The sequence below is a fragment of the Bufo gargarizans genome, chromosome 4, assembly GCF_014858855.1.
Source record: "Bufo gargarizans isolate SCDJY-AF-19 chromosome 4, ASM1485885v1, whole genome shotgun sequence".
NCBI classification, from domain to species: domain Eukaryota; kingdom Metazoa; phylum Chordata; class Amphibia; order Anura; family Bufonidae; genus Bufo; species Bufo gargarizans.
In genome coordinates, this window is record NC_058083.1 from 497,879,394 (window position 1) to 497,904,527 (window position 25,134).

Consider the following 25,134-nt stretch of genomic DNA (forward strand, 5'->3'; position numbering starts at 1 on the left):
GAGTTCCTGTGCTTCCATAGCCTGTTGAAGTTAAGTTTGTCCTTCCCCTGTTGTTTATTGTTGGGGTTCTCTTGTGTTGCTCTTTTTCCTGCCATCTGTGTTTAGGCCTGAGGGAGACTCCTGTTAATCCTACCGTTTGGAGAAACAGGTTGTCTTTTGTCCTGACATTAGTCCTACAAGGCGAGTTAGGTTTCTGTGTATGAACTCACCTACCTCTGGGGTCAGTTCATACTTGCAGTCAGTCAGGACTTTGATTAGGGTTTCTCTAGGAGGTGACCTGCTCCTTTCCCTAGTTTCCAGGCCTTTTTCCCTCACCCCTTTACCCCCTACGCTCAGTGTGGGTTTCCCTCCCACACCGAAGCGTGACATTATAAACCACCAAAACCGTAATTTTTTGTTTGTATGCAGCCATGGATCCTATTGCTGCACTGGCAGGTGAGCTGCAAGGGCAATCTTTGGAGGTAGATGACCTCCACACGACCGTCTCACAGATGCAGAGACCACAGGCTGCTGGTCCTTGTGGTGGTGGTGGTTACCAGGCCTGTCTTTAACCTAAAATTGCCCTCCCAGTCAGATTCTCTGGGGGACGTGATACTTTAATTTTGTTCAGAGAGGCGTGCAAATTGTATTTTAAGCTACATCCATACTCATCTGGGCATGAGAGTCAGAGAGTTGGTGTGGTTATTTCATTGCTTAAAGGGGACACTCAGTCTTGGGCTTTTTCTCTGCCGACCGGATCGCAGTCCCTCCGGTCAGTGGATGTATTTTTCAAAGCTCTTGGTCTCATTTATGATGACACGGACCTCCCTGGCCGAGACCAAGTTACGTGACCTTCGTCAGGGAGAGTGTTCTGCTGAGATCTATTGCTCTGAGTTTAGGAGGTGGACTACGGATACTGAATGGAACAATCCGGCTCTCCGTAGTCAGTTCTGTAAGGAATTATCAGATAGGCTGAAGGACGCCTTGGCCTTTCATGAGAATCCTGAGTCTTTGGAAGCCGCTATGTTTCTTGCTGTACGCATTGACAGACGCCTGAGAGAGAGATCCTGGGGACCCCCACTCTCAGGACGTACTATCACATAACGTACCGTCTTCCTCTGACAACTTGGGTGAAGATACTCCTGAGTTTAGGCCTGGGGACGAACCCATGCAATTAGGGGGCGCTACTCCTGGATCTGCTTTCAAGAGTATTAGTCATAGGAAGGGTGTGTGTTTTTTCTGCGGACAAAAGGGACATTTTAGCAATGTATGTCGATGCATTCAGCGTCAAAAAGAAAAGGGGATGTCCAATTCCCATCTGACTCTTGGAGGGATAAGAGGGGAGTCAGAAAACGCGCATTTGTCTTTTACTGGTAGTACCCAATTTCTCCTGACTGCCGAGGTGGCGCTAGAGTCAAAGACTGTGGGGATTGAGGTGTTTATCGACAGTGGGGCAGGGGTGGAATCTGATTGATGGTCAGTTCATCCGTATGCATGTGTTGTCACCGAGTGCATTAGAGAAAAACATTTCTGTTTTTGCCATTGATTCTGCACCTCAGAAGTGTTTATCTCAGATTGTGCATGACATCCGATTAAGAGTGGGTGACTTTCATCAGGAGTTCATCTCGTGTTTTGTGATGGAAGGTCTCCCTGCTCCGTTGGTTCTGGGTTTACTGTGGTTAAGGAAGCATAATCCAACCATCGATTGGCAAACTACACAGATTCTGGATTGGGGTGATTATTGCGTTGATAATTGTCTGAACACGTCTTTTTCTGCTTTAACCACTAAAACATTACCCTCTTTTATATCAGATTTTTCTGATGTATTTTCTGAAAGTGGATGCCAGGATTTACCTCTGCATCGGGAATAGGATTGTCCTATCAACCTTATTCCTGGAGCTAAATTGCCCAAATCTAGGTTGTATAACCTTTCCAGACCTGAAAGAACGACCATGAGAGAGTATATTACCGGGAGTTTGGCTAAAGGACACATAAGACCTTCCAAGTCTCCAGTGGCAGCAGGGTTTTTCTTAGTTAAAAAAAAGGACGGAACCCTTAGGCCATGCCTGGATTTCCGTGAGCTCAATCTGATTACTGTCCGTGATCCTTACCGCCTTCCTTTTATTCCTGATTTGTTTAACCAGATTACTGGTGCCAAAGTGTTCTCCAAGTTGGACTTAAGGGGAGCATATAACCTGGTCACGATCAAGGAAGGGGATGAATGGAAGATGGCTTTTAATACCCCAGAGAGGCACTTTGAGAACCTGGTCATGCCTTTTGGGTTGATCAATGCTACCGCGGTTTTCCAGCATTTTGTCAATTCATTTTCCATCACCTTGTGGGGAGTTTGTTGTCGTGTATTTGGATAGAATGTATCGGCAGATAAGAACCATTTGGCCCATCTAGTCTGCAATGATGACATTCTAATTTATTCTCCAGATGTGGAGATACATCAGGATCACGTTAGACAGGTGTTACAGAGCCTAAGAGATAATAAATTGTATGCAAAATTAGAAAAGCGTGTTTTTGCTGTACAGGAGGTGTAGTTCTTGGGCTATCTGTTGTCATCTTCGGGTTTTCCTATGGATCCAGAGAAAGTCCGTGCTGTATTGGACTGGGATCGACCCGAAAATCTGAAGGCTCTTATGCGGTTTTTGGGGTTCACCAACTATTACCGAAAATTTATTAAGAACTATTCGACAGTGGCGAGACCCTTAACTGACATGACTAAAAAAGAGACGGCTTTCCACAGTTTTCCTGGAGGTGGCGATTTTGAAAATCCAAATCCGATAATGTCGGAGGGGTGGTAAAATCCACTCTATACCCTGACCTAGAGGTGAAGGTGTTAGAGGCTCAGGGAGATGCACCGGATTCTTGTCCATCTAGGAAATTGTTTGTTCCATCTGAATTGCGTCACAAGGTGTTTGAGGAACATCACTGTACGGTTCTTACGGGACACCCTGGGAGCAGATCCACCGCTGACCTAATTTCTTTTAGATTTCGGTGGCCGGGGTTCCGTAAATGTGTTGAGGACTATGTGTGTCAGCCTGTAGCACTTGTGCACGAGCTAAGGTGACACATACTCGGCCTTCTGGATCTCTACTTCTGTTGCCCATCCCGTCCACACCATCGACTCATTTATCCATGGATTTTATCATTGATCTACCAAATTCTTCTTGAAAGACAGTTATTTTGGTGGTAGTTGATCGCTTTAGTAAAATGGTGCACTTTATAGCGTAGCCGGGCCTACCCAATGCTAAAACTCTTGCACAAGTGTTTGTTGATAACATTGTGAAACTACATGGCATTCCCTCTGACGTGGTCTGGGATCGTGGGACTGTTTGCTTCTAAATTCTGGAGGGCGTTCTATACTAGACTGGGAGTACAACTGTCCTTTTCTTCGGCTTTTCATTCTCAGTCAAACGGACAGACGGTCCGCACTAAGCAGAGTCTGGAGACTTATTTGAGATGTTTTGTCTCTGAGAACCAGGAGGAGTGGTCTTCATTTTTGTCTTTAGCAGAGTTTGCCATAAACAATCGTAGAAAGGAGTCTACTGATAAGTCGCTGTTTGTTGGGGCATGTAGGTTTCACCCGCAGTTTGGCACATTTTCTGGTTCTGATACTTCTGGTATTCCTGAGGAGGTGCGTTTTTCGTCATCATTGTCATCTATATGGCGGAAAATTCAAAATAACTGAAAGGAAACATATGAATGGTCAGGACCTAAGAGTGGGCGATTCTGTGTGGCTGTCCACAAGAAACATTAAGTTTAAGGTACCTTCTTGCAAATTGGGTCCAAGGTTTATTGGTCCATATAAGATCACTGCCATTATTAATCTCGTAGCCTTTCGTCTTGAACTTCCTCAGGTTTTGAAAATTCATAATGTGTTTCATAAATCTTTTTTGAAAAGATACGTTGAACCTTTGGAGGCGTCTTCCTTGCCACCCGCTCCTGTCATGGTGGACGGTAGTTTGGAATTTCAGATCGCCAAGATAATTGCCTCTCGAGCTCTCCGTAGATCGCTTCAGTATCATGTTCACTGGAAGGGTTATGGACCAGAGGAGAGGATGTGGGTATCAACATCTGACACGAATGCCAGTCGTTTGATGAAAGCTTTTCACAAGTCTCACCCAGATAAGGTAGGTCCTGGGTGCCCGGAGGTCACCCGTAAAAGGGGGGCTACTGTTACGGACGTTCCCGTGCCAGGTGCCAGGAGACCAATGAGACTGGCAACACGTGGTTTGATCTGACAGGTCCCTTGTGGATCAATTTGTGTCTGTGTTGTTTCTGGTAATGCTCACTATAACGGTCAATTGACCAATCAATACCCCGACTCCCCTGACGAAGCCGCATCTAGCGGTGAAACATGTCGGGTAGTGTATGTTAGTTTTTAGCCAGGGTGCATTAAGGGACTGACAATACTATACAGGGAGAGTGTATAGGGTCAGAAAGCAATTAATACAAATCGCAGTGCTGCTCAATACCATGTGGGCTATATTAACAGTGTATGGCAAGAGGAAATAGTAAATGAGGGAATATATATAGGGAATCCATCCCCACTCCTCCACAAATAAAAGTGTGGTGATACAGATAGTCCTGAATTCATGCACCTAGGAGCATGAATTAAGCATCCTGTTTTGTCATAATCAACTGTTGAGAAGGTGTACCTACATAGTAATGGTACTGCAGTAAAGAAACACCAAGGGAAAACAGCCTTTGCAATCGTAATAAGCACCATGCGGGGTGTTGTTCAAATAAAGCAGTCACTGTTGCAAATAAAAAGAACGTCAAGTGCTGACCCTATCACAGCGGTCATCAGCATAATCCAATACTGTCACTGCATTCACCCTGATAGTTTTAATAATTACACTTTGGGTCTTTTTTCCAGTTAGAGTTTTAAATGAATAATAAAGATATAGTTTTTTTTAAAAACAAAAAAACGTTAGTGAGGATCCCTAAAGGGATTGATTGGTCAAATGACCATTATAGTGAGTATTGTTAAAGAGGACCTTTCACTTGCATAAACTATGTGAACTGAGTAGGCTGCCATATAGAGCGGCGCCCGGGGATCTCACTGCACTTACTATTATCCCCGGGCGCCGCTCCGTTCTCCCGTTATAGGCTCCGGTAACTTTGCTCCTTAAGTTATAGTAGGCGGGTCTTCCCTTGTCCTGTGGGCGTCTCCTTCTCCTAGGCTGCAGCGCTGGCCAATCGCAGCGCACAGCTCACAGCCTGGGAGGTTTTTTTCTCCCAGGCTGTGAGCTGTGCGCTGCGATTGGCCAGCGCTGCAGCCTAGGAGAAGGAGACGCCCACAGGACAAGGGAAGACCCGCCTACTATAACTTAAGGAGCAAAGGTACCGGAGCCTATAACGGGAGAACGGAGCGGCGCCCGGGGATAATAGTAAGTGCAGTGAGATCCCCGGGCGCCGCTCTATATGGCAGCATACTCAGTTCACATAGTTTATACAAGTGAAAGGTCCTCTTTAAATCCAGAGGGTTCCATAAGGGCACTGCAGTTTAGTGTTTCTGGTAATGGCCACACCCCATTCCTTAGGTGTTGCTTATGTGGTCATTTAACCTTCCCTATTTATTGTGGCTGCTCCCATCATGCTGTGCGGTTTATACCTTCAGCCTTGTTGTGGATTGCTGGTGTTTGGATCTCAGCGGAGTTCCTGTGCTTCCATAGCCTTTTGAAGTTAAGTTTCTCCTTCCCCTGTTGTTTATTGTTGGGGTTCTCTTGTGTTGCTCTTTTCCCTGTCATCTGTCATATATTTTGTGCATACAGTTTACTACAGAGAAGAAAACTTACTGCTGGAAGAACCTGTAACAGTATTCAATCAGGATAAAGGTAACCGTGCCACAAATGGTCTTGAAAACTTGATATTATATATTTTTCCGAGAGGAAGTAGATAAGACCTACCATAAATCTTTCACAGAAAGAAAACTGGCATGGAGCAGAAAGCAAGGTTAGTAATGCCAAAATAGAATGATGTACTTGTGGGAAGGACCAAAAGATAAACTGTGTTTAGGCCTGTTCATCCTACTGTTTGTTGGTTGTCCTGACATTAGTACTAGGGTCCTACAGGGTGAGTTAGGACTTTAGGTTCCTGTGTATGTCTGGGGTCAGTTCATACTTGCAGTCAATCAGGAATTTGATTAGGGTTTCTCTAGGTGACCTGCTCCTTTCCCTAGTTTCCAGGCCTTTTCCCCTCACCCCTTTCCCTCCTACGCTCAGTGTGCGTTTCCCTCCCACGCTGAAGCGTGACAGTAATGAGACAACCCCTTTAATGACTGTGCCTTTCCATAGTTTTGTTTCCAGAACCATGCGGCCAACAACCAATCTCGGTCATTCATTGGCCGCTTCGATGCTGTTATGCATGTCCTTAACTCTTACATTTTCCTGATTTTATATACTGGTTTCAGGGAGGATGAGTGGCCAAGTCTTTCTAGAGTGCCTCTTTTAGGGGCTTGCTGCAGGAGGAGAGCATGGCAAACTGAGCTATCTGCTGGTCTTTGAACGCCTGTGTCATGCTCCAACCTCCCTCAGGTATCACTCAAGGTAGAACATATTGTATTAGTTTTGTCCAGAGCTAAGAGTACCATTGTATACCATTCAGATTTTTCATTTTTGCCTTGACTATACAGCTCCCTGGAAGAACTGTGCTCCAACCGTATTACCTCTGGAGGAAAAATTCTCTCATACGTCTTTTTCCAAAGCTCCATGGGTGTTCGAGCGTTAACTTGTCTCAGGTCACTGTCGGAGGCAGGAGGGGTCCCTAAACATTAAGACAATGTAAAGCTTTAGTTAAAGAAAGTTTTCGCCACACGCCGAGTTACGCTGAGTTCACCTGTCACAATCAAACCGCAGTTTTTGTCACTATCTAAACAAAAATGCATGAAATCCACCATGTGTTGCTGCAATTTTTGCACAAATCGCTGCAAACAAATGTGATTTGACCACAAAAAGTGAACTCATCCTAAAGGAAAAAAGAAAAACATCTTACCAATCTGACTCAGGGAATCGGATCCAGCTGGAATGACGAGAGGCTTGTTGTGATCCACAGACATGAGCTTGCTGCGAGTTTAACAATCATGTGGTGAAAGACAAGCGAAATGTGTTTTATGAATATTTTATAAATCTGGTTGAAAAATATTCTAACTGTATAGACTGGAGTTCTACTCAGGGGCTAAGCATGAAAACATATTAAGCGGGTTATCCAACTCTTTGTAACTGATGACCTATCCTCTGAACAGGTCATCGGCATCTGATTATAGGGGTCCGATACCCGGGACCCCCGCCGAACAGCTGCTTGAAAAGGGCCTGGCTCTCCTCTGAGCGCTGCGGCTTTCTCGCTGCTTATCAATGGCTTAGGATAATCAGCGAGAAGGCCATCGCGCTCAGAGGAGCACCGAGGCCTTCTGAAACAAGTGATCAGTGTGGTTCTGGGTGTCAGTCCCCCACCGTTCAGTTGCCGATACCATATACAAAGCGCAGGTCATAGGTTACAAAGAGCGGGATAACCTCTTTAAATGGTCACCAATTCATTCATGTTACACCATGCTGCCACATTTTATCACTGCAGTTTCCCTCCAATGATAACCTTGCTCAGATATGTGTTGCCGCAATTGGCCACCCCACCAATATAAAGGTATGGCCACAAGTACACAGCAGTTTGTAAGGCCAAAACCAGGAGTGGATTTAAAAAAAAAAAAAGAGACATTTCTATCCTTGATTCTTCCAAAACGACATGTGGCTGTACCCTGGGGTGTCCTATTGCTGCAGCACACATCTGAGTAAGGATATTGTTGGGGGGAAACTGCAGTGATAAAATGTGGCTAAGACAGTGTTACGTGAATGAATTGGCGCCCACTGAATGCATGGCGTTTGAGCACCTGAACAAGTTGAGATGTGGTAATACATTTTCAGATTAGCATGGGCCGCTCTTACCTCCTGTCTTGTCCAAATGCCAAATGATTTACAAATGAACGTAAGACACTTTTGTGAGATTCAGCCTTGCTAGTGAACTGTAAAGACAAAGACAATCCTCGGTGTTACTGACATTTATGACCTATTTAGGATGTTTCAAAGTGAGCTTTCCCAAAAGACTGATGACTGTAAAGGCTCATGTACATTGTATTCCAAACTATACTAGAGCTGCCATAGAGACCCATGAGTCAGTTTACAAAAACATGATGATAAGTGATTGCAAATATTATTATTTTTTTATTATTTTATACAGATCTTAAAGAGGACTTTTCACCTAAAAAAAAAATTTAAACTAAGACTATAGCGTTACTTACATGCCCCCATGATTTCTTGAACGTTAATTCTTTTTTCATTCTGTGCCCCCGTTTGTCCGCTATGCCCCCCGGAATAATTCCCGCCGTGTATGCTAATGAGCCAGCCTCAAATGGGCTGGCTTTAAAAGTTCTCCCAGATGACAGCCTAATGCTCTCCCCCAGCAGATGATATCAGAAGGGTCTGACCACGGATCTGTCCCCATTGAATACACCTACACGTTCAGCCGATCCGAACATGTGTATGGCCGAGCGATCTTCTGGAATGTGTTTGGCTGCCTTTAGAACTGTTGTGCCTCTCCATTGTAAGCTGTTATAGATGATAGATGAAATCGCTCCAGTTCTCTGAAATCTCGCGAGAACTGGAGCGTCTTCTCCCTGGCTAAGAGCGGAGCGCGCTGATTGGATGCGCTCCGTGCCAGGGAGAAGATGGAAGGCACGCCCGTGAGAACTTTTAAAGCCAGCCCATTTGAGGCTGGCTCATTAGCATAAACGGCGGGAATTATTCCGGGGGGCATAGCGGACAAACGGGGGCACAGAATGAAAAAAGAATTAACGTTCAAGAAATCATGGGGGCATGTAAGTAACGCTATAGTCTTAGTTTAATTTTTTTTTTTAGGTGAAAGGTCCTCTTTAAGACAGTTTTTACAAAGGCCAATCCACAGGCAATTATTGGGAACAAACTATTTGTTCCCAACCATTGTGTGATAGTTGATCAGAGATGATAGCTGCATTTACAAGTAGCAATCATCCCCTCTGTATGGAGATGAATGACGGACGTTCCTCCCCATACAGATTCATTGTTTGCCGCAGCAGTGTGTTCGGCTGCCAGCGAATGATGATTTTATGTACCGCATAAAAGATGCGATCACCGATTAACGAGCACTTGCTAGTTTGTTGGGTGATCAGCAGCACCATTTACACAGGACAATTATCCATTCCTACAAATGCTTATTCTTGATAACTGCACCAATCCATGGCGGAAAATGCAGTTTGTTTGACATGCTAACTAGCTTACCAAGTGCCTGGAGGAGCATGATTAATGCGTCTTGCAAATGCCCAAGTCTGCCTTCACCTAAATTCCAAGTGCCACCCCTTGCCCTCTGCGACATCACGATCTGCCTGTCGGGGCATTATGCGTCTTGTCAAAACCTCATTGATGTGCAGAAGAGGAGATTGGCTGTGCTTGCACATTGACTGCCCTACAAGGGACACAGTCACAGTAACTGCGCATGCGCCGAACCTTGTGACGTCTTTGTGAAGATGACTTTGCAAACGTGATGTTGCAGGGGAGGGAGTGGACATGAAGGTGCAAGGGGCGGCACCGGGAACTTGTGTAGAGGCGGGCTTAGGCACCTGCAGAAGGGGGGCTTGGGCACCTGCAGAAGGGGGGCTGGGGATCCGGCAACCGTTAATAACGCCCCGCCGGGCACTTAGTAAGCTAACTAGTAACATTGTGATTCCTTTAGTTATACAAAGTGGATGTAGCTGACACTTTCCCTTTAACCCTTAGGACACCAGAGGTTTTTTCGTTTTTGCATTTTCATTTTTCTTCCCTATCTTCCTTGAGCCATAACTTTTTTATATTTCCATTCACATAGCTGTATGAGGGCTTATTTTTTGTGGGACAAGTTGTATTTTCTAATGCCACCAATACTTGTAGCCTACAATGTAGTGGGAAATGGTTAAAAAAAACTCCAAATAGGGTGGAATTGGAAAATAAATTCCTCCACCATTTTACATGTTTTGTTCCCACGGCGTTCCGTTTGCAGCAAAACTGAGCCATGCCCTTCATTCTCTGGATCAGTACAATTACAACGATACCACATATGTATAGGTTTTTTTATTATGTCTAAATAGTTTAAAAATAAATTTAAACTTTGAAGAAAAAAAAAATTGTTGTACATCACCATATTGTGACCCCCATAACTTTTTTTTATAGTTATATCTACTGAGCTGTGCAGGGTTCATTTTTGGTAGGACAATCTATAGTTTTTATTGATACCATTTCGGAGTGTGTGTGACTTTTTGATCACATTTTATTAATTTTTTGGGGAAAAAGAAGCAATAAAAAAAATGGCAAATTAGCCATTTTGACCCTTTTTTCCGTTACGCCATTCGCCGTATTGTAAAAATATTTTTATATTTTAATAGTAAGAGCGTTTTCAGTCGTGGTGATACCCATGATGTTTATATTTTGGGTTATTTAGATATTAATTTTTTTATTATAAATTTTTTATATATTTTTTATTTATTTTTTTTACTTTTTTTGTGATGATTGTAAAGCTCATATATGAGCATACAAAATGCATTCTTTATTGTTTAATTTTGAACAATCATGTATTTTTAAAATGGATTTATTACTGAGAATTGCTCATTTCTTATGTTGGCCTGACACCTGGTGGCCACAACGAGAATTGCAGCTTCAATACTGTCAGCCTCTTCATGGAGGCTCAGTGCATTGAAACCAACTACCGGCATCCTCACTGGCCACAGGGGATGCCGGTAAGATGCCCGGAAGCACAAGCTTCAGTTTTTTTTGACACTTTAGATGCCGTGATCTCACTTGATCACGGCATCTAAAGGCTTCAATTACCGTGATCGGCATTATTGCTGGTCGTGGTAATTAGCCGCGGGTCTCTGCTGTCTGAAACAGCTATATATCTGCAGTACTACTCATGTATTACTGCAGATAACAGTCCAAGATCGTGGTGACAGGTTCCCTTTATTACATCAAACTAACTAGTTTTAGATTGGGAACCTTGTCTATAAAGCTTCAGAATTTCAGCCTATATACAAACCAGCAGAGAAGCTCCAAAGTAATGCGATACAAAGCGGAGTGTTTTGCAGATTATTTTTCTTTTTTCAGACTCAAACTCCTGAAATCAATGAAACGCACAAAGTAATCATTGGGAATTAAAATACATCATACAATAGATCAGGAAACGCGTTCATCATGCACATTGACAGACTTTTTTGCTCAGATAGACGGCAGTCATGTAATACATGGATAGCTCAAGTGCACCCTTAGCATCTCTCCACCCTGATTTGTAAAGGGGGGTTCCAAAATGGAGTCTCAATGTACAATGTACTTTTGTCCTAACAGAACATGAAACAGTAGTTCTGATGGGACAATCCTTTTCAAAACCAGCTTCTCCTAGCAGGATGATTGTCTCTCATTGAATAATACTGACAATAGTCTTTTTATGATGGCAGATTACATATTTTGTGGATTAAGTTAATAATTTGCTTTTTTGAAAAAAAAAAAAAGTAGTTTCTTACCTGGAAAATATCATATTTGCTTCCAATAATCAATAACGGCAATGGAAATGGGTCAATTAATTCTCTGTCCTGTTTGGATAAAAAAAAAAAAAAATAAGCCTTAAAAGAAAGTAAGCAATTAAACAGGGGTGCACAAGCTGCGGCCCAGGGGCCACGTGTGGCCCTTGATACAATAATCCTGTGTGGCCCCCACCCATCTGGTAGCAGATATGTATGTCTATGTCTTAAGGTTGCTCACATGTATTTTGCAGTTATTCTCCCATTAGATGGGAGTCCTGGAAGTTTAACCAGACATTTATGGTATATACAGCATGACATAAATACGGTATTTTAGTTAGTCATAACCCTTGGCCCTTGGGATCTGTTCAGTCTGCAATGTGGCCCCCAACCAGAAAAGGGAGTGCACCCCTGCTATAAAAGCATGACAGCCCAAGTTCACAAACAAAAGCGGAGTGAGCAGACTGCTTCCCATTTAGTTTCGCTCTACTAAGCCAGGATCTTTCTGATCTTTCCCCAATTCTAAGCCTGTTTAGTGATGCAATTATAGAATTTGGAATTGAAAACTGAGGGTTACCAGGTGGGGGGGGGGGGTCAGTGTTTTGGTCAGTGATTTCCATCAGTGATTGTGAGTCAAAACCAGAATTGGAGCTTCCGCAGATATAAGGGAGAGATCTGCACCTGTTCTGTGTTTAGAGGCGCACCTGGTTTTGGCTCCAAATCACTGATGGAAATCACTGACCGAACACTGACAGTGTGAATGAGGCTTTATACTGTTCAATCAATGCTGGTAGTATAAGTCTACATGCACACGACCGTTCTGTTTTTTGCAGTCCAAAACGGAAGCCGCCCATGTGCCTTCCACAATTTGCGGAACAGAACGGGCGGGCGTCAATATAAATGCCTATTTTTGTCCACAAAGCGCGGACAAGAATAGGACATGTTATATATTTTTTATCGGGGCCGCGGAACGGAGCCACGGATGCGGACAGCACGCGGCGTGCTGTCTGCATCTTTTGCGGCCCCATTGAAGTGAATGGGTCCGTATCCGAGTGCATGAGGCCTAAGGCTGTGAAAAAACACCCCCCTTTGGCAGGGGTAATGGTAACACCCATTTGTCAATTGATTTAAAAATTGACAGTAGGAATAACAGAGAAACGGCACAATGCAGAGTTGTATGATACGGTGCTCCAGGACTGGTACTGTATGGGGGATACAAGTAGTGACTGAAACATTCTGGATACTTACAGGATGGTTGTTTGGAATATTCCTCCAAATGTTCTGCATGATTTGATTTGCTGCCTTAGAATTGGACTTTCCGATATCTGCGATAATTGTATCCACTCGCTTCCTGGTGACTTGTAACAGGCTGTCCATTGTGTGCCAAAGTTCATTGGGCTTCGACAGATCGAGAACAAGTACTATAGAAAACGTCCTATTATGGCAATAATATATAAATTAGATAAAACATTTCTACATGTAGATTGTAAGCCCTCACGGGCAGGGCCCTCTCTCCTTCTGTACCAGTCTGTAACCCGTCTTGTTCATGCTTAGTGCAATCGCCTGTATTATGTATGTGCACCCCTTATCATATGTGCAGGGCTATAGAATAAATGGCGCTTTAATAATAATAATAATTTCTAGACATAATAAAAAGCTCAATATTCTATTGCGTTGCAAATGACTTCCTCCTGCTGAGTGGGGGTGCAGCGCCACCTACTGGTGGAGCTTCATGACATTTCTGAAAAGCAATGAGGCTACAGAACTGAGAACAGAAAACATAGAAAGTGATAGAAAGGCAGGGCAGATAACCTTCTGTGAGGCCCCGTCCAAACACGACGGACAGCGGAGCACAGAGGCAGCAAAGTAGATTCCGTCTAAATAAATCACATCCACACACTACAGATATTTTCAGCGCCCCCCAACTGACCTGAGTGGTGGTATGGATTTTATAACTGCACGCAGCATGTTGCTCCCTGATGCAGATTTTTACCCTTTTCAATTCACATGCAGATTTTGCTACACATTCCCCCCCCCCCGTTAATGTAGCCAAATGCATTATTTCACACACAATGGGCTAGATTTACTAATGTGTCTGTGCCAAAACTTGTCTAAAAAACGGCGACATTCGGTGCACCTGAGGTTTTCTATACTTTTTTCGACATGCTTGTCAAGGGCTGAGGCTAAATTCACATGATGTACCTGTTTTGCACTCTGCAAAACACGGATACCGTCAGTGTGCATGGTGCAATTTTCTCATTCCACTCAATAGAACTGGCTATTATAGTCTGCAAAACAGACAAGAATAGGGCATGTTCTATATTTTGCGGAATAACAGCATAACATCCGTGTGCTGTACGCATTTTTTGATAAATTGATCTGTGTGTGATCGGTAAAAAAGGCAGATTGGATGCAGACCCAAAATAAGATTGTGTGCACGAGGACAGAGGATGCAGAGCTTCTCTGGAAAGGGAGCAGGGTCTAGGATGCGCCATTTTGCACCAAGATTCCAGAGTAAAAATCTGTACGAAAGGCAGCCAACCAATGGCTAGTATAGAGTCGGAGAAAGATTTCTATCCCCGCACCACATTTATCATCCAGCCTGTGATATATCTGTTGCAGGTCTAGACAGCCGATATAAGTTTAGCCATCTTTAGGATTAGTAAATCTGGGACAATATCTTCTGGCCTGGGGACGTCTTTCAACTATTATTTTTATTGCTTAATGTTAGAAACTCTAGGCGCCAATAATAACCGAGGCGGCTCTAATGGCAGAGGATGTATTCCACTCACCGAATATTTTCACTAGTAATTGGAATTTGTATTAAATCTAATAGTGATGTTCCTCCGCCAAGTTCCCAAAAATGAGCGATGTCCTTTGGCTGAAAAAGGAAAAAATATATATTTTATTACGTAAAAAACTAAAAACAGTACCTTTTCTCTGAAGGGCTGGAGCCAGTCGGCCATCTTCAGTGGGTTCTGTCTGTGGAAGTCTTTATGATCCATTAGAGCAGGGGTCAGAAACCTTTGGCGCTCCAGCTGTTGTGGAACTACAACTCCCAGCATGCACACTTGCTTGGCTGTTCTTGTAATACCTATAGAAGTGAATGGAGCATGCTGGGAGTTGTAGTTTCTGAACAGCTGGAGTGCCGGAGGTTGCTGATCCTTGCATTAGAGCATTACCAGATTAGCTAGGTAGTCACCTGCTGACTGCAGTGTCTGTTACTACGCAACACTTCATACCTATCCAGACTTTGCATAGCAAAAACAGTGCTATAAAATACAGCAATTACAATTAAAAAAATTACGCAAAATAGTTTTTTAGTTGTTTTTCTCAGCAAATTAAAAATGTATAGCAAATGACACCGTCTTAAATGGATATTCCCATTTCATAAAGCGATGTACTGCGCTGCAGCGAGAATTCAGGGTCAGGTATGAGTATGTCTACACTGCCGAGCCCTGTCAGTTAAAGCAGTTGGGGGCACCAGTGGGCTAATTTGACATAAAAAGGCTTTTTCCTCCGTCATGGCGGCACGTATCAAGATGGGACAAATATCATAAGACTATGCAGAGGCTGATGGTTTTCGTTGAAGATCCCCTTTAACAGGCGGGCGTAAATACTTACTGTATTGTGTCCCTTTGCCTTCCGACCAAAGGTGTACTCCAATGCCAGCGTGGGTTTTGGAGCTTCATCCCTACGATTAGAAAAAAAATAATTATTATCATCATCGTCCTCATCAATACATATATCAAAATAGTTTTAATTTGCAATAAATGTGCAAAAAAATACTCCCAACATGGAAACTCTGCACGGGTGGTAATAAAGTTGTGGATTCAGTGTATGGCGGGTCTGAGCTGATTCAAGTGTTACAAGTACCTGAGCGTTGAGGTCCAACTCCCGGCATCCCCGCTGATCAGCTGTAGGAAGGGACTGTGGCGCTCGGGAAAGCACTGCGCTCCTTGGCCTGTGATTTCACGTCCATTGTTCACATGGACTTTCTGGGGGTCAGTTTCTTTCAAGTGAATGGGGTTGGGCGCGATACCAAGCACAGCCGCAATACAATGTACGGCGCTTTGCTTGGTAAACCGGTGCCTTCTCAAACATCTAGAGGATAGGTCATCAGTATCAAAATCTCGGAAAACCCCTTTACCATCCTCTCCAGATTACATTATAGATACCACAATCATCTTAAAGGTAGAATTCCACATTTCTACTACACTAATAAATAAGACAGGAGGGGGAATGTCACAGTGTGACAGCTGTCCACAAAGTGTGCAGTGTGAGTTGTCAAACATAAAATCCCTAATGACTAACCTGCCAGAGACTGCTCTGGTCAAAGCATTGATTTTGTGCAGTTTGTAACTGGGGGTCTAACCTCTAGGACCCTCAGCAGTGGTGTCCATTTGTCTACAAGGACCTGGTAGTGCAGACCAGCCACACTCAAATTAAACTAATTGAGCTTGCGGCACAAGACACCAGGTAGACAACAGTGTGAATGTGCCTGTACTGCATTGATGTTGTCCTGCTGATCTGTCGGGGCCCCAGGGTTGGATCACCAACAATCACACAGAAATGATCTCGGCTAGGAATGAAAGCTGGAAAACGCATTCTAAGATGCAAAAATTTAGGTTAAATGGGTTGTGCCAAATTTGAAAGCTATTCCCTATTCACAGGAGAGGTAACAACTAACAGATTGGTTGAAGTTCTACCGCTGGGACCTCCACTGATGCCGAGAATGGGGGTTCTATTCCCCCATTCTGATAGAGCTGATCCCCCTCTAGGCCAGTTTCTGCCTCAATCGCAAAACAGACTGCTTCCTAGAGAGATGCTAGAGCATTATAACATAGTATAACACTGTCTTTGGTAAAGTACTGGGCTCATAACTCACCAGATTACTCAGATAGGTGAGATAAAAGGTATCCAGAAGGCTTTATGGTTTTGTTGGAAATGGTTTATTCAGATTTATTTTATGGGCTGGATTTTTTTTGGAATGGTAGGTAGGATTGGTAGAGGGACTTACCATTCCACCTCACTCCAGTACAGCTATTCCCCCTCATTTGAAGTGTTCTCAGGTGTAGTCACTAGGATCGTTACTGGGGAAAAAATAGAGGCTTCAAACTGTCCGTCTGGGTCAGAGCCTTGAAGCTGGTAGACCTGTCTCCTATGAAAAGTATTATCTGCATGGGATTTGTACCTAGGTGAGGTAGAAACCCTGTTTAGTTAGCGCCCAGATGGGCCAGGACTTTGATTTAATGTTTATGTGTTATTTTGGTAACGTGGCTTCACCCCAAGTGCTTGTACATCTTTGAATGCCTTGTTTTGTGCTGGATACCAAATAAACTGAGGGGGTCATTTACGCACAGATATATAAGCCACTTATGTGTCAGACTGCGGCGCAAAGATTATTTGCCCCGCAATCTGTGACTTTTTCCCCCACTCATGGTAGGTCTAAAAAAAAAAAAAAGGGGGCGTGGCATGGGAGGGGAAAAGGGCGGTCCCTTATTATTTTCTACGCCTGTTTTAGGCGTAGAAAATGGTCTAAATCTACACCAGCAAGGGAGCAAGTGTAAAATCTGCCTAAGTTATGTAGAGGCCAAAGCCGCCAGCGCAGGAGGGACGAAGACTGGCATCTAAATCGCTGGTCTTCATAAATGTCCCCCTGAGTTTGGACTTTTAAGACTGGTGAACCCAGTGACCGATGTCATCGCCGACCTTTTCACACACATCTCTACAATACCTCTTTAAGAGGTCCTGCTCATTATACCAGCTATACTATTCTTTTAGCATTCAGCTTCATCTCTTTTATGCATTTTGTTATCCACATGTGAGATGGATACCTGTCAATGCAGCGCAGGATAATGCAGGTTTTCCCCTACAATAAAAAGAGACGGCAAAACATAAGCAATATAAAATACTACTAATACAGTGATATACAGTAAATACACTGCCTATATTATACATCTGTCTCAGGAAGGCCATCTCCTTCTAAACACATGCCATCCAGTGATCAGGTGAATATTGTGGGTCTGACTTCTCTAACCTCCAAGTGAATGGCCAGCCTTGTAATACATGGATATGCAGAGTCTGCCATGGAGGTAACAGCCTTTACACAGCAGCTCTCCATTCTGACCCCCGTGAAGACATATGGACAGGTTTTTGTAGTGGGACAACTCCTTAAGGCAGGCATCCCAAACTGCGGCCCTCCAGCTGTTGCAAAACTACAACTCCCACAATGCCCTGCTGTAGGCTGATACCTGTAGGCTGTCCGGGCATTGTGGGAGTTGTAGTTTTGCAACAGCTGGAGCGCCGCAGTTTGAAATCCCTGCCTTAAGGGCTCTGTGAGGTGGGATGGAGATACGGCAAAGGAGAAGTGCTCACTAACACAGATTTAGACAGATTTGTGAACAATATTTGAGAGTAATGGGTCTTTTGTGTATGTAGAAAATGTTTCAGATCTTTGAGTTCAGCTCATGCAAAATGGGAGCAAAACCGAAAGTGTTGCGTTTATATTTTTGTTCAGTGTATTCTGGCAGTGTCATTTGTTACATCGTAACTCAGTTGTGTCCATTGATTTTGAACCTTTTCATTATGGGAACCTGGTCATGTGACCTCAGCTCAGGTCTTGCTCTAATGTGGAAACAGGAACTCAGTCTCTCCCACGTGGCTGACTTCCTGTGAACTACAGGATGACATCATCACCAGTCACATCCCTCCTGGAGCTCCCGGGTCCTGCCTCTCTCAACATTCCTCTGTAGACCCCTGTGTTCTGTTAAAGGGAATCTGTCACTCGTGATTTACCAATTTTTTTTCCCCATGAATCCATGTTTAACAGAATACCTGTTTTCCATCTGTGTTCTTCTTTTGATTGTGAGTCTTGTCATTTCTTCAAAAAAGCGATTCTTCTGATATGTAAATGACGCTGTAAGGAGCCCAGAGGGGCGTTATTCTTTCTCCACGGTGCCCAGGAACGCCCCTCTGAAGTGCAGTGCCCGCCTAAGTTTGAAAACTAATAACGCCTCCCAGTTCATCTAAATCGCCTCCCAGAGGCGAGGCTAAGTGCTCAACACCCGCCCCCCCCCCCCCCCCCCCCCAGCGCCGCGCTCTGCAGCAAACACCCCGATCCTCCTCTCGCCGGCATCCCAAATCCCGCGCAGGCGCAGTGCCGTCAGTCATCTTATCATAGCGCAGGCAATCGCCGGCACTGAGCCTGAGCGGGATTTGGGATGCCGGCGAGAGGAGGATCGGGGTGTTTGCTGCAGAGCGCGGCGCTGCGGGGGGGGGGGGGGGGGGGGCGGGTGTTGAGCACTTAGCCGTGCCTCTGGGAGGCGATTTAGATGAACTGGGAGGCGTTATTAGTTTTCAAACTTAGGCGGGCACTGCACTTCAGAGGGGCGTTCCTGGGCACCGTGGAGAAAGAATAACGCCCCTCTGGGCTCCTTACAGCGTCATTTACATATCAGAAGAATCGCTTTTTTGAAGAAATGACAAGACTCACAATCAAAAGAAGAACACAGATGGAAAACAGGTACTCTGTTAAACATGGATTCATGGGAATTTTTTTTGGGTAAATCGCTAGTGACAGATTCCCTTTAAACATGTAATGTCTCCACTATCTAAAGAACCAGAAGTGCCGAAATATAATAGGTGATTGTATACAGTGATTAGCTGCAGTTATATAACCCTCCTGACTCACACTGCTGGTCTTTACTATCTGTGTGGGCTGACTCTCCAGTATACGTCTATGAGATGTAGCTTCACACTTGTCTCCCTGCTTCCTGCATGTAAGAGGGGAGAGCGGGAGATGACAGGACATATATGGTATAGAAAGGACCAGCACTCGCTCTAATTGTAATTTCAAGTAATTTTAACGGTCACATACATGTGGTAGGTGACGTGTTTCGGCTGCTGAGAGCCTTTATCAAACATAAACATAATCTTCCCGGGACACGCGCACCGCATCGCTGACAGCAGAGTGCCGCTTGTATCTTCTTTAGGACATATATGGGAGACAGACTGAAGCTGCATCACATAGGAGAGCATGGAGACCCTGCAATGTGAGGGGACAGCAGCTCTGTCACTAATCCGTCATGGCTGCCAATACACAGAGCAGTGCAGTCAGACTCTGCCTCTGCAAAGCCAGGCATGATGGGAAATGTAGGATTCATTAGGAAAACCATATCTGAGAGGAAGAAGGAATCAAGATGGCAAACAACCCTCAAATGGAACCACAACAGGCAAACACAAGAGCCTCCATCTTAGGCTACTTTCACACTAGCGTTTTTCTTTTCCGGCGCTGAGTTCCGTCCTAGGGGCTCAAATCCGGAAAAGAACTGATCAGTTTTATCCTAATGCATTCTGAATGGAGAGTCAGTCCTTCAGGATGCATCAGGATGTCTTCTGTTCAGTCTTTTTGACTTATCAGGCTTTTGAGAAAAACGTAGCATGCAGTATTTTTACCTCCGGCCAAAAAGCCTGAACACTTTGACTGAACGCCTGATCAGGCTTTTTTCCCATTGACTTGCATTAACGCCGGATCCGGCCCCGTGTGTTCAGTCAAAACGGATCCGGCTTTTGCATGTTAAACCCGAAAAATGTGAAAAAAAAGTTAAAGTCCATAAATGGCGGATCCGTTTTTTCCAATGCATTTTTCCATTGTGATCGAAAGCCTGATCAGGATTCAAATGTAATCCGTTTTCACACGTTTTTCCGGATCCGGCGGGCAGTTCCAGTGTCGGAATTGAACGCCGGATTAAAACAACGCTAGTGTGAAAGTAGCCTTATTCTTTATTAATGGCCGATCCTTGCTAATGGCAAGGTGATCTTTTTAGGACAGGAACCGACACTAAATACTATGTACCTAAATGTGGAACCTGGAATCCCAGCATTGCACCAAAACAGGTAGTATTTAGTGCAGGTTCCTGTCCTAAATAGATCGCATTGACGCTGGTGGACAGGCACAAATAATTTTGTACAAAATGTAATTGCCAAGAAGCTCATATTTATAATGTAGCATTAACACTAGTACATTTTCTATAGTGAGCATGGCTCTCTTGTTACTTTATTATTTGTGTTTGCAGAGCACTGTCGCCTTGTTTGTTTTTGCTAAAGCACTGTATGAGCCCTCTGCTGGATCACTAAGGAAGCAGACTATAAGACGCAGGCACTTCTTAGCAAGTCTTTTCCTTTGCTAAAAAGTGCAACTTGTAGCCCCCCCCCAGAACAAGAAAAGAGAAGTGCTCCCACAGACCTCTGTCTAATAGTCCAGGAACGACGATCTAGCAGATTGTAGGGAAGGAAGCGTTCCTTCTCAACAATCTGCTGATCGCTAGCGGAGGAGACCAATGCATTTACATGCACTGATCTCCTCCATAGTATGGGGAGGAGCGATCACTATTGCCATCGCTCTCCCCCATACTGTCTCGTTGTTTTAAGGCAGCAGAGTGTGATTACACACCGCGATCTGCCACTGGGAAACCATGATCTTTACTGCTGCACAAAGATACAATTACCTGATGAACAAGCGTTCTGCTCTTTCATCGGGTAATCGGCAGTGCATTGACACCGCCAGATCATCGCTAATGAGCGTTACTAGTAACGTTGGTTAGCAATGACCCGTTCAATTGACCTGTGTAAAGGGCCAATACAAGGTCCATGAGCTTGTCTCCAGTCCGTCTCCTGCGAGCGCTTCTCTCTCCTCTTTCTAGTGATCGTGGGGGTCTCAGCGCTCAGAACCCTGCTGATCAATACTACTATGACATATAAAAAGTTTTGCTAGAGTACAGGGATACAGTAAAGGAGTTCTCGGACTTCACTACTTTCTGTTTTCAGTATCATTGATTGGGGGGGGGGGGTCTTTTTTTTTACCCCATTTTTGTTGCCTATGAAGACTATGGATCTTTCAGTCTCTGCAGAGTTGTCCTCGGCATTTTCTTTTGCCTGCACCTCGGAGGCAGCCAGGTCCCAAAGATTATCGCTGAAACAAGAAAAACATCCCGGAAGATTAAAGGGGTTGTCTCACTTCATCTAATGGCATTTATCATATAGAGAAGGCTAATACAAGGCACTTACTAATGTATTGTGATTGTCCATATTGCTTCCATTGCTGGCTGGATTCATTTTTCCATCACATTATATACTGATCATTTCCATGGTTACAACCACCCTGTAATCCAGCAGCAGTGGTCGTGCTGGCACAATATAGGAAAAAGCTCTGGTCTGTCTGGTGGCCAGGACTATAGGAGTGCACATAGGCACACATGCGCAGCAGCTCCTGTCCCAGCCACCTCGTATCTGCGCTGCAGCTGTGGTCGTAACCATGGAAACGAGCAGTGTATAATGGGATGGAAAAATGAATCCAGCCAGCAAAGGAAAAAATATGGATAATAGCAATACATTAGTAAGTTCCTTGTATTAACTTCCTCTACATGATAAATGCCATTAGGGTCCATTCACACGGCCGCAATTTTGTTCCGCATTTTGCAGAACGGAATTGCGGACCCATTCATTCCTATGGGGCAGCACGATGTGCTGCCCGGACACGGAATTTGAGGACCCGCACTTCCGGGTCCGCAATTCCGTTCCCGAAAAAAATAGAACATGTCCTATTCTTGTCCGCAATTGCAGACAAGAACAGGCATATTCTATTAGTGCCGGCAATGTGCGGCAAGGTACAGATGTAATCTCCAGAAAAGCCAGTAACTTCATACACACGTGGTTATTTAAAGGGTTTCTACCACTTTGAATTCACATAATTAGGTGTCAGACACTAGCGATCCGCTAGTGTCTGCTCTGCCAAACTATCCTGCTATAATAGCTTTTGGGGCAGCCGTTTACCTAAAAAAAGAACTTATATTGATATGTTAATGACCCTCTAGGTGCTATGGGGGCGTCATTAGCACCTAGAGGATCGGTCTACCTTCTCAAGATGCCGCCGCCCAGCGCCTCCCTCCAGCCCGCCAATCTGCTTCGGAATGCGATCAAACGGACGACTTCACGCGCATGCGCCGTGCTCGGTAGTATTCGGCGCATGCGCAGTGAATGTCCGACCGCTTCCCTGCTCAGACATCTCCACTGTGCCTGCGCCGATGGAGCACTATGACGTCATTGGCGCAGGCGCAGTGGAGATGTCTGAGCAGGGAAGCGGTCGGACATTCACTGCGCATGCGCCGAATACTGCCGCGCACGGCGCATGAAGTCGTCCGTTTGATCGCATTCCGAAGCAGATGGGCGGGCTGGAGGGAGGCGCTGGGCGGCGGTATCTTGAGAAGGTAGACCGATCCTCTAGGTGCTAATGACGCCCCCATAGCACCTAGAGGGTCATTAACATATCAATATAAGTTCTTTTTTTAGGTAAACGGCTGCGGATCGCTAGTGTCTGACACCTAATTATGTGAATTCAAAGTGGTAGAAACCCTTTAACAGGTAGTCAACCTGAACTGCAGACATATTGTACTCCAGAGCTGCATCCATAATTCTGCAGGCTGCCAGTCCTGTATATTTGTGCTACACTGAGGATATGCAATTAAAGGGATTCTGTCATGACATTTGAGGCCTATAACCTAAACATATGGCCAGGTCCCTACTAATAACCTGAATCCGAAACTGTCCTTATTAAATGTGCCTGTGGCTCTATTAGCACATAAAACAGGTTTTTATAACCTGTCATTCACCTACCTAAGGTGCCCAAGGGGACGTTGCTTCATACAGGGTGCCCGGCTGCAGCCATCTGCGTCTGGTGCCCAGCGCCGCCTTCCCACTAGAAATCGCTGCCCTCCCTTTCTATAGAGCCGCCTTCCTCACCTCAGCGACGCCTCCGAAATCGTCCGCTCCCTCAGCCAGATCCCGTGCGGCTGTGAGAGGATGGCTGCAATAGAGAGGTCAAGGCAAGTTTGAGCGAAGTGCGCCGGACGGCGCATGCACACTTCGCTCAATGAGGCCGCTGCCAGGAGTCCGCACGGGCGCATCAGGTTACACCCAGTGCGCACGCGCAGGATCTGGCTGAGGGAGCGGAAGATTTCGGAGGCGGTGCTGAGGTGAGGAAGGCGGCTCTATAGAAAGGGAGGGCGTCGATTTCTAGTTGGAAGGAGGCACTGGGCACCAGACGGAGATGGCTGCAGCCGGGCACCCTGTATGAAGCAACACCTTGGGCACCTTAGGTAGGTGAATGACAGGTTATAAAAACCTGTTTTATGTGCTAATAGAGCCACAGGCACATTTAATAAGGACAGTTTCGGATTCAGGTTATTAGTAGGGACCTGACCATATGTTTAGGTTATAGGCCTCAAATGTCATGACAGAATCCCTTTGAAGGGGTTTTCTGGGACTTAAAAAGTGATGACCTATCCTACAGAAAGATCATCACTAGTGTTGAGCGAACTTGTGTTTTAAGTTCGGCGTCTAAAGTTCGAGTTCAGGTTATCGAAGTATCCCGTTATGGATTCTAAATTTCGTTATGGTCCGTGGTAGCGGAATCCATAAAGGGATACTTCAATAACCCAAACTTTAGACGCCAAACTTAAAACACAAGTTCGCTCAAGACTAATCATCACTGTCTGATCAGTGGGGGTGGGGCTGACTCCTGACACCCCTGCGATCAGCTGCTGGATGGGGCCAAGGCAATTGGGTGAGAAATACAATTCAAGTGAACGGGTCTGGGCTGCACAACCAAGCAACGCCACTGTTCAACGTACGGCGCTGTGCTTCTAAGAGGCAGCCGACCACTGAGGTCCCTTTAAATAACAGATTAGCAGGTTGTCAGGAGTCGAAACACTCTAGGGCAGGGATGCCCAACCTGCGGCCCTCCAGCTGTTGCAAAACTATAACTCCCAGCATGCCCGGACAGCCTACAGCAGGGATCAGCATCCTCCGGCACTCCAGGTGTTCTGAAAGTACAACTTCCAGAATTCTCCATTCACTTTTATATAAGTTGAGTTGCAAAAACAGCCGAGCATGTTTGCATGCTGGGAGTTGTAGTCTCACAGCAGCTGGCGTGCCGAAGGTTGCTGATCCAAGGCCAAAAGCTATCACAGCATGTTGGGAGTTGTAGTTTTGCTACAGCTGGAGGGACGCAGGTTGGGCATCCCTGATGTAGGGGTTGTCTTTTCGTCAGCACTCAGGGGATGGAAGCTACGTCCAAGGGCAGAACCTGAAGCTCCTAGGCCTCACCATGTGCCATTCATAATACCTCTGGAGATGAGGAGCCTTTCAGCCCCCTGCGTCACCAGGGCTTGGGCTGACATCCTCTGTGCTGCACCCAGGATTGGGAACTACTGCGGCTTGCGCCTGCTGGAAAGGGTGACCTAGTGCCCCCATTATAAGAGTCACTAGGCAAACCCCTTTAAGGTGACTGCATACATCAAAATCATTCTAATGGCTGCCATTATGATCACTTCAGATCCATTACTATTTTGTGAACTATTCATGGCCGCCTGATACACAAGGGACACATGCAATGACTGCAGAGGTCGGAGGAGCACCCCGAGCATGCACCCTACCTGGAGCGGGGCATAGCACTCTGGATTTTGCAGGCTCAGAAAGACTCTCTCGTCGCTATAGTAACGCTCAGCGGCGGCGCCTTT

General features: G+C 45.1%; 1 protein-coding gene across 1 annotated transcript in view; it reads right to left on the minus strand.

Annotated features, from left to right (window-relative positions):
* Positions 1 to 25,134, minus strand: part of DYNC2LI1 (dynein cytoplasmic 2 light intermediate chain 1) — a 46,795-nt gene extending 21,661 nt beyond the window's left edge. The window contains exons 1-11 of the mRNA XM_044291557.1: positions 25,051 to 25,134; positions 21,422 to 21,530; positions 17,395 to 17,429; positions 15,182 to 15,251; positions 14,350 to 14,438; positions 12,806 to 12,992; positions 11,561 to 11,629; positions 11,080 to 11,157; positions 7,929 to 8,005; positions 6,985 to 7,055; positions 6,659 to 6,756 (exon numbers count right to left, since the gene is read on the minus strand). Of these exons, the coding sequence (XP_044147492.1) occupies positions 6,659 to 6,756; positions 6,985 to 7,055; positions 7,929 to 8,005; positions 11,080 to 11,157; positions 11,561 to 11,629; positions 12,806 to 12,992; positions 14,350 to 14,438; positions 15,182 to 15,251; positions 17,395 to 17,429; positions 21,422 to 21,530; positions 25,051 to 25,064 (897 nt within the window). The 5' untranslated portion in view covers positions 25,065 to 25,134. The remainder of the gene's footprint in view (positions 1 to 6,658; positions 6,757 to 6,984; positions 7,056 to 7,928; positions 8,006 to 11,079; positions 11,158 to 11,560; positions 11,630 to 12,805; positions 12,993 to 14,349; positions 14,439 to 15,181; positions 15,252 to 17,394; positions 17,430 to 21,421; positions 21,531 to 25,050) is intronic.